This window comes from Charadrius vociferus, unplaced genomic scaffold, assembly GCF_000708025.1.
Source record: "Charadrius vociferus isolate BGI_N301 unplaced genomic scaffold, ASM70802v2 scaffold320, whole genome shotgun sequence".
Classification (NCBI taxonomy): Eukaryota; Metazoa; Chordata; class Aves; order Charadriiformes; family Charadriidae; genus Charadrius; species Charadrius vociferus.
Window position 1 is genome coordinate 2,359,779 of NW_009646501.1, and position 11,801 is coordinate 2,371,579.

Sequence of the window (11,801 nt, forward strand, 5' to 3'; positions counted from 1 at the left end):
AAAACTCCTTGCCCAGAAATTGTACCATGTCCTTTTTTTTTTTTTTTTTTTAATTTTTGTTTATTTGCTGGAGGCAAGCGGAGGGCCTTTCTGCTGATGGTAGGCTGGGGAGAAGTTTGGGAGACTGTGAAGGGCAAAAGCTGTTTGCGGGGCTCAGCATGTAATGTGGAACCATGTGAGGAGCTTAGAGCATCTCCGGGCTGGATGGGCTTTGCTGCCTTCATCCCAGAGCCTCTCCCGGCTGCTGCCTGCGTGCCCGCCTGGGAGGGCTGGAGGATGGCCAGCGTGTTCCAGATGAGCAGCGGATGAGACGGGAGACCTGGAACACGCTGGCCATCCTCCAGCCCTCCTGTCTCGTCCACTGCTCATCTGTCCCTGCTTGCTGCTGGTCCCTGCTCCGAGATCTCAGCCCTGCCAGACCTCAGGGCGGTTTGTATTCCGGCAGAGAGCTTCCTTCTACCTCTGCTATAGCTGTGGCACCAAGTTCCTTCTCCTGCCGGTGTCTGCATGGGATGAAGACCAGTTTCTACCTTCTGCAGTGACTGCTGCCTTCCACAGCATGCTCTGGGAGAGGGCGGCTTGGGGAGGAGATGTGGCTCACCTTGGTGACAGGGTACTTATGTTTGAAGGGTTCATCCTGGATTACCTGCCACTTGCTCCTCTGCCCGGGCACGCATATGACCTGTGGTGCTGGAACCCCACCAGGGTTCATCCCTTAGTCTTTGGCCACTTCCCTGGTATGTCTTGCCCAGCAAAGACCCACGGTGCGGACCCATGGTGGGACTCACGGGCTGCTGTCACAGAGCCCACACCACCACTCGCCTGGGGAGCTTGCTGGTGCTGAGGGTGGTGGAGCAGTGGTTAGACGTCATTTCCAGCGTGCACTCTGCAGTTCTCCATTCATTGCCCTCATGGAGAACCTCTGCCGTGCTTCCAGCTCGCCTCTGCTCATCTGCTCTCTCCTTTTTAATCTCCACTCCCTGCTCAAGGCTGGCTGCCACGTTCCCCTCCCGCTCTGCCCGCCTGACCTGAGGGGTCTGGGCTCCCACACAACCCTCCCTGTAGGTTTGCAAAGCCGTAGGGCTCTGCCTGAGGAAACGCGGGCGCTGGCGAGCACATCCAAGCGCGTGGGATCAGCCGCCAGCGGCGTTTGCTGCAGCAACCGCGGTGGGAGCTGTCTGGGGGGGCATCGCACACCAGAGGTGGCCCAAGCCCTGGAGGGCAGGAGGCTGCCGCTGGCACTGGGCTTCCTGTTTACCAGCGGGAGGGTGGCCGGGGCGTGCGGGGACGGCCATGTGCGACCTGGGGCTCTTGTACGCCGCGGTGGAAATAGTTACGGGCTGGAGTGTGGTTTGTTGTCTGGAATAATAATAAGAAGGACATGGACCTGTTGGAGCGGGTCCAGAGGAGGCCCCGGAGATCCTGGGAGGGCTGGAGCCCCTCTGCTGGGAGGACAGGCTGGGAGAGTTGGGGAGGGGTCAGCCTGGAGAAGAGAAGGCGAAAAAGGGGAGACCTCAGAGCCCCTTCCAGTGCCTAAAGGGGCTCCAGGAGAGCTGGGGAGGGACTCAGGGAGGGGAGCCATGGGATGAAGAAGAATGGCTTCAAACTGGAAGAGGGGAGATTGAGATGAGATCTTAGGAAGAAATGTTTCCCTGTGTGGGTGGTGATCCCCTGGGGCAGGTTGCCCCGAGAAGCTGTGGCTGCCCCATCCCTGGAGGTGGTCAAGGCCAGGTTGGACGGGGCTTGGAGCAACCTGGGCTGGTGGGAGGTGTCCCTGCCCAGGGCAGGGGGGTGGCACTGGGCGACCTTTAATGTCCCTTCCAGCCCCAACCATTCTGTGGTTCCATAATGTCCCTGGCTGTGGCGGTGGCGGGGACAGGCGGGAGGATGGGGAGAGCGGCACCCGGGTGTGGGAGAGAGGAGTCCGTGTGAGCCAGGGGAGGGCGAGGGGAGACGGGGTTTGTCGCCTCTGTCCCCGTTGCCGGCAGGCCCACCAGCCGGCCGCGGGCTTGCCTGCAGCCTTTCTGCCGGTGGCAAAGCTGAGGTTGAGCCGTGCTCAGCCCCGGCTGCAAAACCCACCCCGAGCGGGGTTTGCACCGCTCAGCTGGCGCCGTGCAAAGCTGGGGTTACCCCCAGGAGCTGACGCGAGCAAAACCAGCGAGAGAAAACCCCAGCGAGACCTGGGCTGTAGCAAGACGTCCCCATCTCTCCTCCTCCTCCCGTGCACGGTGGGTCCCGTCCCGCGCCGGCGGAGGGGTGCTGGAGGGAGGACCTGGGGTGGGAGGGAGGCAGGGAAGCATCGTTTGGGCTCTTGCTTGGTGGGGATGGCGACATTTGCACTCGCTGTGCTTCCTGCGGAGAGTCGCTTCCTTCCCTGCTGCGAGGGGGGCCGGGAAGGTGCCCGAGAGACAGCGGAGCTTCGCGAGGCTCGTCTGCTGCTCTGCGGCAAGAAGAGGGCTGTACACACCAAACCCTAAACCGCCTTCTTTCTCCCCGGCACACGCAGGCATGTTTGGGAGGACGAGAGAGATGAGCAAGCAGCTGCAAGCGTGCGTGGGCTGGAGGTTTTTACCCCGCTCCCTGCGGGTGCGCGGGCCTCGCGGAGGCTGCCCTTCGCCCTAGGAATTCCCTGCGTGCTTCTCTCTCTGATAAGCGCCCGGCTCGCTCCGGGGCTCTCTCCGCTGCCCGCATTTTAGGTATGCAGTTTGTAACAATAGCTCTATCTTACTTACTAACCTGCCGGTGCTCCGTGCAGCGAGAGGTGAGTGCAGGGGGGTGTTAGCACGCTGCGGCGTCCCCAGGCGGAGACGGGACACTGGCAGCGTGATGCGAAGGAAGGCCAGTAATGTTTTGGCAGCTTCCTCCAGTGGTTATTGCCTGGTAACCTACCACGAAACCAGCTGCTAGTTCTTTCCCACTGCGTTGGTCAAGCCCTGCGTCCTTCAAAGAGAGGATTAGTCTTCAGCCCTGCTGAGCATGTCCTGGATGCAAAGACCTTAACTGTGATACTTTTTTTTTTTTTTTTTTTAAAGGCTAAAATAACGTGCTGTGTCACTAAGGATGTGAGCACATGGGCAGGTTATGGCAGGGCACGCTAACGTTTGAACTTCCAGCCAGCTCATTTCCAAAGGGTAGGTGATGCCTTAAAAAGTCACACCCTTGCTTATTTTAGGGAGCTTCTCTGTCCTCCCTTTGCAGCCCCATGGAACTGGGTCTTTCCGTGCTCTTGTCCCAAGTTACTGAGTTTTGGGGGGATATTGCAGTGGTCAGTCTGGTTATGTCCCACGTCAGGCAGTGCAGGGGCTGCCATCATCTCCAGATGTACACCCGCGGTGCTGCACGGTGTATCCAGCCAAGAGAGGGTCCCACGTTCCTTGGGCAGGGTCCACAACCAGTCTCCCCAAAGCCAAGCCCCGTGTCTGGCTTGCCGTGCTGTGTGTTTGGAGTGAGCATCGTCTCTCACGATGCGGTTTGGTGCTGTCAGCCGCGGCTGTGGGTGATGAGCAGGTCACATTTCTGTCTAGTTTTAAACAGCAGTAAATTGAAATGAAAGGCGAGTCGATCCACAGTGAGTGCAGTAAGTGGAGTTTAATTGGGATGAATTACACGCCAGGTTTGCAGTAATCTCCGTCCCACATTGCTCAGAAGCATCATCTGCTTTGGAAACGTGACTCAGAAATGTTGTTATTTGATTCCCCCAAGCATTTAAGAAACTGTTTTTCCAGGAAGCAAAGATTCTTGGGTTTGGGTTTGTTGGTGTGTTGGTTTTTTTTTTCTTGTTGCAGTTGTTTTTTCTTTTTCTCTTTGTTTTATGGCAATGAGAGTCCTTTCCCAGAATTTCCTCTAGGGAGGGAGCCTGCAAGACGTTCCCTTACCAGCATCTCTTCAGCTCCTTCTCCTCGCTTGGCGTTTAATGCTCCGCCGTGCTCACAGCTGCCCTTTGCAGAGCAGCACCGCTCTGAGGTTGCTGGTTGGAGTTATCTGCTCCTCTTCTCCATGAGCCACAACTGAAGCTGCCAGGAACACGTAGCTGCGCCATCGGATTCACCGCCCACGCGTGTAGCCCGGCAGCTCTGCCTCCTCGCCAGCCCCATGCCTGGATCTGCCCTGCCGATGGCTGCCAGGACCTGCCCAGGTCCGCTCTCGCCGCCCTGGGCTGTCCCTCGTGGTCACACTGCTGCCATACATTTGGTCACCTTTGGGTTGGCTCACCGGGGACAGCTGCTGGGATGTGGCACCAGCCCTATAACCTGAGGAGTATCCTCAGGACGATGCTGTCCCCGTGCCGCAGTAGCCCGATGCCTGCCCTGCACTGGCCATCATCTGCTGGGCACTGTTTGGGGGTTTCCTCTGACCATGGCTTGGTTGCCTGCAGTTCTTCTTGCCCTCTTCAGCCCTTCCCTGGAGGAATTGCCATTAGGGAAGTGTGTGAGGATAATAAATGTAAGCCCTGGAGGCGCCAGCCCAAGCTCTGGCTGGGGTGACACTCTGTCCAGCCCAATTACCAGCTTTGTCACCCTGGACCCTGCCGTCTTCCATCTGAGGTGCAACTTTGAGCTTTCCTCTGGAATCTGGGCTCACCACCCACAACAACCCCCTCTGCCGCTGCTGGTGATTCAAAGGGAAGCTAGGATTGTTTAAATAAAGCCCATGGGACTCATTTTACGTGTACGGTACAAAACCGTGAGAGGTGGGAGCCCTGAGCTGTTACCCCACCTCCCTCAGCTCAAGTTCTGACCAGCGCCTTGCGTATGCTTAGGGTGTTGATACCAAACCTCCCTGGTGGTGTCTATAATTCAAATGATCTCCATTTTATTCATGCTTTTTCTGATGTTTTCTGTCTGGAAGGTGTTTGGCAGTGGGATGGGGAGGGGGGTTCTGCCGGGAGCTACAGGAGGTCACAGGCAGTCCCATCTGCTCCAGAGCTGTGGCAGATCCACCACAACTGGATCTCCAGAGGTTGGGCTTGGTTGATCCTTGCACTGTGCTTTCTTCTGTGGCCTTCTGAACACCACCCATAGGTGATAAATGTTTCGTGCCTCTTTGGATAGGCAAGGGCAGAGTTTTCTTGGTAAAGACAGCGTGTGTATGAAGGCACGGACTGCCCTGGGCATGCTCGGAGGAGCTGCGAGGATGCTAACGGGGCAGGGGGAAGATGCCAGAAATTGTAGGCATTATTTAGGGTGAAAGTGGGGAGAGGGGAGGCAGGGGCACCACTGAGTTGCTTAAACCAGGAATCAACTCAAGTTTCAGTATCTAACTTGGATTTGGAGAGGAGTGGATCTTAGAACTGTGGTGTTTGCAAGATGCGGTAACTGCAAACAGGATTTCATCCAGCTGGGCAGGAGGCTGCACCCTCAGAAGGTTCATCTCAGTAGAAAGGCTTGCTTTCTTTTCTTTTTTTTTTTTTTTTAAAGAAAAAAAAAGTTGCTTGCTTGAAAGACAAAACAGATACAGTTTGCAGATGTATGTTGGGTGGAGGAAGAGGGAGGCGTGAGGTGTGAAGGTAAAGAGGGAAGGAGCTTGCAGTAGGGGTAGCACTGCGCTCTGCTCATCGTGCCTGGGGACCACCATGGGTGAGACATCCGACCCTTCTTGGGGGGAGAGAGGTAAATAAGGGGGTGGTGACCGGGGAGGCTTCCTAGGGAACCGGTAAGAAGCGGCTGTGCTCACAGGCGCGTGTGCGACCACACACACGTGGCAAAAGAGACGTGCAGGATAAGCGGTAGGATCTGTGTGCTGCTTCGGAAGGTGGAGGAGCGAGCTGGCGCTCTGGAAGGGCTTGTCTAAGGTGAGAGGTGTGGGCAACTTCTCTGGGAGGACCTGGGCGCCTGCCGCCGTGCTGAGGACGGGGCTGGTGGTGCTGTGCTGGAGCTCTGGGTGCAGCTCACCGCTTCAGCCCGTGGCAGGAGAGGAGTGGGAGGCTGCCGTGGTGGCCCACTTGTTGCCCAAATGCAGCAAGTCCTCTACCAGGCACCATCTCCAGTACCTGCCCACTGTCCACGGAGCTCTGGCAGCTCTCTGCCCGCGCCGAGGCAGTCGGGCCACCCCTGCTTTCCAGCACAGCCAGGGAAACACGGTTCCCCAGTGTCATAGGCATGCTTGGGTCTGCCATCACGTCATGGGTGGTAATCCAGCTCTTCGGATGACCAAAACTGCTTTATCCTTGCCCTTCCTTCTCATCCACCCTCATGGGAATTTCAATCTATTTGCTAAACTCCCTTTTTGTTTTCCCTTTCTCTCTTAGTGGATATTCGTGAAATCAAAGAGATTCGTCCAGGCAAAAATTCACGTGACTTTGACCGGTACCAGGAGGATCCATGTTTCCGACCAGACCAGTCTCATTGCTTTGTTGTCCTCTATGGCACAGAATTCAGGCTGAAGACCCTCAGCTTGCAAGGTAAAGCACTCGTGGCCCCTGGGCTGTGCCAGGGCAGGGTTGGACAGGCACCTCAGTACCACAGGACCCAAACTTTCAATGCATCCTTCCATGCGTGAGCTGGAACCTATCCCTGGGCAGATGCTCTTTTTGCTACACCAAGGGGGTGTCATTGGAAGAAGGTGACACCAGTTCCCCGAAGGGTACACATTCAACCTCTAGTGAAGTCAGTCAATTTGCCTGGTAAACCCAAAATTGTGTGAACTGAAGCCACTAGTTCAAATGTGTGCTTGAAATCAGGTGTTTTATCTCAGCTTGGCTTGTTGATGCTCATCAGCCGCGTCGTGGTAACCGGCCACATGCACCAAGTGCTAAAATCTCGCTCACTTCTGCTTTGCAATTCTGAGTGAGAAATCGTTGCCAGTGGGAAACGGTAACTCACGAAGCCACAGTACCTCTGGGGTGTTGGTCTCGGCTTTCCTCAACGCCCTCTCTGTTGGTTTAAGCTGGACTTGGACCACCCAGCCTTATGTTTTGCTGTTAGAAGAGGGGAGGTGTACGCTGTTGAGTCCTGTTTGGATGGAGGACAGGCTCATAACGACCGGCTGCAGTTCAGCTGATGGACGATATCTTTTTCTGCTAACCGTACGCGCTCTTGTGTCTCCTTTAAACCCACGCAGACGAGCCCTGGTGGAGGCACTCGTGCTGCCTCCTTCACCTCCATGGCAGCTCTGCCTTCTGGCTGGTGCTGTGGCACACAGGGTCGGAGGCAGCACTGCTGCCCTCAGAAAGCTGTCAGGGAGGTTATGGAGGAGCTGGCACACATTCCCGAGGAGGTGCTGGCCTGTCACCCAGGCCAGCCAGAGCATTATTGCTTGGGGACAAAGATAACCGAAGGGAGGAAAGAGCGTGGCGTGCAGGGGCAAGGGGTCCAGCCAGCCACGGACATCCCACGGGAGGGGAGCAGGAGCATGGCGGGCAGAGGAGCCGGGCAGATCTGCACGGGAGGGGCTTTAGCTAGAAGGGGGGCGAAGGAAGGAATAGGGGATTTAGGGTGGTGGGGATAGTCCCAAGAGGTTTGGGTTGGTGATCAGCTTCTGCGTCCCTTCCTCCCATTTCTCCTGTGCGCTCTCCACAGCCACTTCTGAGGATGAGGTCAACATGTGGATCAAGGGGCTCAACTGGCTGGTGGCGGACACTCTAAGGGCTGCCACCCCTCTGCAGATTGAAAGGTGAGGAGCTTTTCCTTGTCCTGCACTTATTTTCTTTCTTTCTTTTTTTTTTTTTTCTTTCTTTCTTTTCCCTTTTCTGTCCTTTTGTGACAGAAAAAGGTGACAGCAGTGACAACATCTCATTCCTGCCCTGGTACCCCTGTCTCTGCACTGGCGAGGCTTCGTCCCATTGACCCGCTCTGCTACATCACCTGTGGCCAGAGTTTGATCTCATGCATGAAGGAAAAAGGAGCTTTACTACAAACCAGATGTTTTTATGCGTGCCCGGCCTGTATTATCTGTAGCAATTCAGCGTTGAGGCATGTAGAAGAGAACACCTTTGTTTTTTTCGTCTTATCTGTGGGGTCACTTTCAGACAGAGACAGTTTTAAAGGGGGGCGGGTTGCCTGCATGAAGACAGGGTAGGCTGCTTCTGGAAGGGGAGCAGAGCCAAGTTCTGTGGTGGGAAGGAGGGCTGTGGGAGCCGATGGCATCTTCCAAACCAAACGGGCTCGTTGTTGAGGAGCTGGGGCTGAGCTGTGTGCGTGTTTGTGCCTTTCCGTTCAGGTGGCTCCGGAAGCAGTTCTACTCGTTGGATCGCAACCGGGAAGACAGGTAAGGAGAGAGAAAACGCTCGCTGGCACAGACTTGCACATTCACAGAAGGGTTCGGGCTGGAAGGGTTTACCTTTGACCTGAAGCCCCAGCCTTTGCTTTCCATTTTTTTCTTGGGTTTTTTAGGGTTGTAATTTTCATTTCCGAGGAACCTTACTTCAAGTCCCAATCCTCCCCTGATTGTTTTTCACTGAATTAAAAAAGCGTCCGAAAATTGTCTGGTTGCCCTGACCTATTTCCCAGCTGTTTAGACTGAGTAACACCTTGAGACCCCGTAGCCATGAAACACCTTCACCCGCAGCTGGCATCGCCCGCGGATGCAGACACCAAAGAGCCAACGAGTGGCTCTGGCCACCCCGTCAGGGCTGAACTGGGTCGTGTGTGTTACTCTCCACCCTGTGTGGTTTATTCGTCTTCTCTGAGGTCCGTGAGGCCGTGGGTCATCCAACCGCTTGGCTTCCAGGCTGATGGGCTGCAGCAGGGCCACTGCTTGTGGGGTTCTTGGGTGAACTCTTAGTGGTGTCCTAGCAGGTGAAATGTCATGCTTGGGCCCGTCATGAGGAGATAAGGGAGGGGAATTGCGTTGTGATCCATCATGGGGAGGTCAGAGGAGGGACATTTCCATGCCGAGGAGGCGAGTTCCACCATGCTCTGCTTTCTGCCACCGCTGCCGGAGCCTGCTTTCCCCGGCCGCATGCTGGCTGCCTGTCCCCTCTTCCCGAGGTGCTGTTATATCAGCGCTGGGACACGTTTTTCCCCTGTGATGTTAACTGAGCCCATTAACCTTTCAGCATTGATTTCCACGTTAATGTGCTCCCTGGGGTAGGGGGATTCCTCCGGTCCTGCTCTGCAGAGGGCAGCGCTGGAGACATCGCTCACACATCAGCTCATGCCCCCGGCTGCGGTGGAGCACCTTGGCTCCATCTGCCCCCTCGTGTGTGCCCGGGCGCCCACGCAGGGCTCACTGCAGAGCACCGGGATGCTCCAGAGCATCCTCTGCTTGCTCCGTGCCGGTGCCATTGATCTCGCACCGCTACCGATTTCCACGTTTCACCCTGAACCCTGGAGTCCTCCTCATCCTTGCAGCAAGCTCCTGCCAAGAAACACCCTGCAAACCCATCTGTCTGCGCCAGGGGCATGCCGCTGGGGAGCTGTGGGTGACTGCGGTCAGATAGGTCGGTCCTGTGGATTGGCAAGTGAAAATCACTGCTCCGTACTCATCCGGAGAAGCAAACTGGTCCTCTCATCCCGCTTTGGTCCCCACTGCTGTCCCTGCCTCCCAGCCGCAGCGTGCTGCCCCGTGATGGCCAGGAGGGGCAGGCGGCCCCGCTGTCGGGCAGGCAGGGGTTAAATTCAACCTGTCTGCATCGAGGTGCGGAGTGGGAGTGTGTTTCGTTGGGGAAATTCTGCTACATTGGACGTTTTTGCCTTTGGAATAATTTATATTGTGGTGTGGCGAGAACACCGTTGGGTGCACAGGGATTTTGCGGAGGAGGGATAAATCCTCGCAGAGGCAGAAAGGGAAGGAGAGGCGCCTTTAATCTCTTGCAGCTGCTCTACATGCCACACACCTTTCAACTCCAGGCTTGGGTTTTATACGTGGTGAACTGGTTTTCAGTGGTGACCGGATGTAATATTTGCTAATTCAGCAATGGAGAGCGCTGAGGCAGGTGCTGGGGTGGCTGCGGGGGGGTTTTGGAGGATGAAGGCAGGAGGAATGGAAAAAAGTTGGTCCTTTTTCTCATCTGGTTATACAGCAAAACTGATGAAATGGCATCCCAACAGGAGATTGCACGTACAGATTCGTCTGCTCGAGGCATAGTCAGCAGCGCTGAAAGCCAGCCTGTTGCATCTCTCTTGTTTTTCTTAATATATTTCTATTACCATTTAGAATTAAGGCAGCAAAATACAATGTAGTCCTTACCTTTCAACCCAGGGGAGAGGTTTCAATGCAAAGTGCTTAACTGGAAGAGCTGCTGCTCCGGCCCAGGCCGCGAAAGGAGCAAAAACAGCAGTAGAGAGGGAATGCAAAAAGATTTTGGGTCTCCCCATTTCACAAGCATCCGTGTGTTTTCTGCAAAGGGGAGGCAGCAGTTATGGGGCATGTACATGTCTTGGATGAAATCTTTGCTGTTTGCGTTGACTTTGGTGTCGCTGGGCTTTTGCTTCTGAGCCTGGAAATGGGTTTGAAAAGGGAACAGTGAGTTGTGTTGTTTTGTTTGTTTTTTTTTTTTTTTTTTTAAAAAACCAGAACACTTCTTTTGCAAACCATCCTTGGTCCTTTCCAGAACGGGCAGGTTTTTGGCAGCTGAAGAAATCATTCCTGGTGCTCTTGTACCCTGTGCTCGCCCCGCACCCCAGCCCTCTGCGCCGGAGCCCTCTCCTTTCCGCCTTCTCCCGGCTGGGTGCCTGTGCATACCTTCCAGCGCGCCGGCAGATGTTGGCTGTTTTCACTGGCTGCTGGACCTTTGGGTATTTGTTTTTCCAAGGGAGGTTAGGTGGAAAGAGGAGGATAACAGGATGCTGGTTTTTTTAGTTTTTTTTTTTTTCTTCAGAGCTGCTGCGGAGGAGACTGTTTCACCTCTGGCTAGGAGAGCTGCCCATGGCTGCGAGCAGAGTTATGGCACTGGGGAATGTTTTCAGCGCCTGTGAGAGGGCTGGATCTGTCCTTTGGCGTGTTTGTCATAGGACCTTAAAAAACTTCCGCAGAATAAATTAGTTTGTTTATTTGGTTTTTACTTTCTAGTCTCAAAATAGTACCAGGCTGTTTATCCAAGGTCTCCAACACTTTAACATTATTAATAACGCACAGTAAATAAAATCCTTCCATACTCTGTCACCCACCAAAGCAGAGAGGGAAATGCTGGTCACGGCTTTTACAGGGTTTGCTCTCGCCTCTCCTGGTGCCGTCCCGCTGACGAGCAGTGCCGTGTCCCTGTGAAACAGCACGGTGTCACCAGGACCAGGCACGGGCTCCAGCGCGTCTCCAGCCCGATGCCTACTGCCGGTCCTGCAGCCCCTCCTGCGCCTTTTCCAGGAGCTTTTTTGCAGTCCCAGCCTCTCGCCAAGGTGGGAATGCTGCTGGGTGGCCCTGGGGACTCTGGGTGTCCCATCAGGGGTCCCATAAGAGCTGTTGCTTGCTGTGGTCCTTGACACGTGAGGGCATCTCTCATGAGCCGCTCTTGTGCTCCTGGCTCTCCCCGCCCCCCACCTCATCGCCCCATTTCCCTGTCGCCCGGGACCCCACAGCTGGGACCCCCCTGCCCTGGGGGTTGCACAGCACCCTGCACGTGGCCGTGGATGCTGGGCGCGTTGGGGAAGGGAAAAGGCAGGCTTCCCCTCCCCAAAATGCTCACGCAGAGCCCCTGGGGTGACTTCTGCCGGGGGAGGTGGAGGTGTGTCGGGGGGGGACCAAAGCTGCTGCTCGTGCTGAGGGTGTCTCTGGCTCTGTAGCTCGTACAGCCGTGAGGGAAGGGGAGCCTGGTGCCATTTTACAGCTTTTTCTTTTTTTTTTTTATTTCCCCCCCCTTGTCCTGCCAGCGAGTGGTGGGACACTGCCTGCACGGTCCTTGGCCAGCCGGGCGCTGGCCTTGGGGC

At 55.6% G+C, this 11,801-nt stretch overlaps 1 protein-coding gene across 1 annotated transcript in view; it reads left to right on the forward strand.

The window, feature by feature from the left end:
- Positions 1-6,121: 6,121 nt before the first annotated feature.
- Positions 6,122-11,801, forward strand: part of PLCG1 (phospholipase C, gamma 1) — a 27,376-nt gene continuing 21,696 nt past the window's right edge. Inside the window, exons 1-4 of the mRNA XM_009883636.1 lie at positions 6,122-6,128; positions 6,248-6,400; positions 7,518-7,611; positions 8,158-8,205. Of these exons, the coding sequence (XP_009881938.1) occupies positions 6,122-6,128; positions 6,248-6,400; positions 7,518-7,611; positions 8,158-8,205 (302 nt within the window). The remainder of the gene's footprint in view (positions 6,129-6,247; positions 6,401-7,517; positions 7,612-8,157; positions 8,206-11,801) is intronic.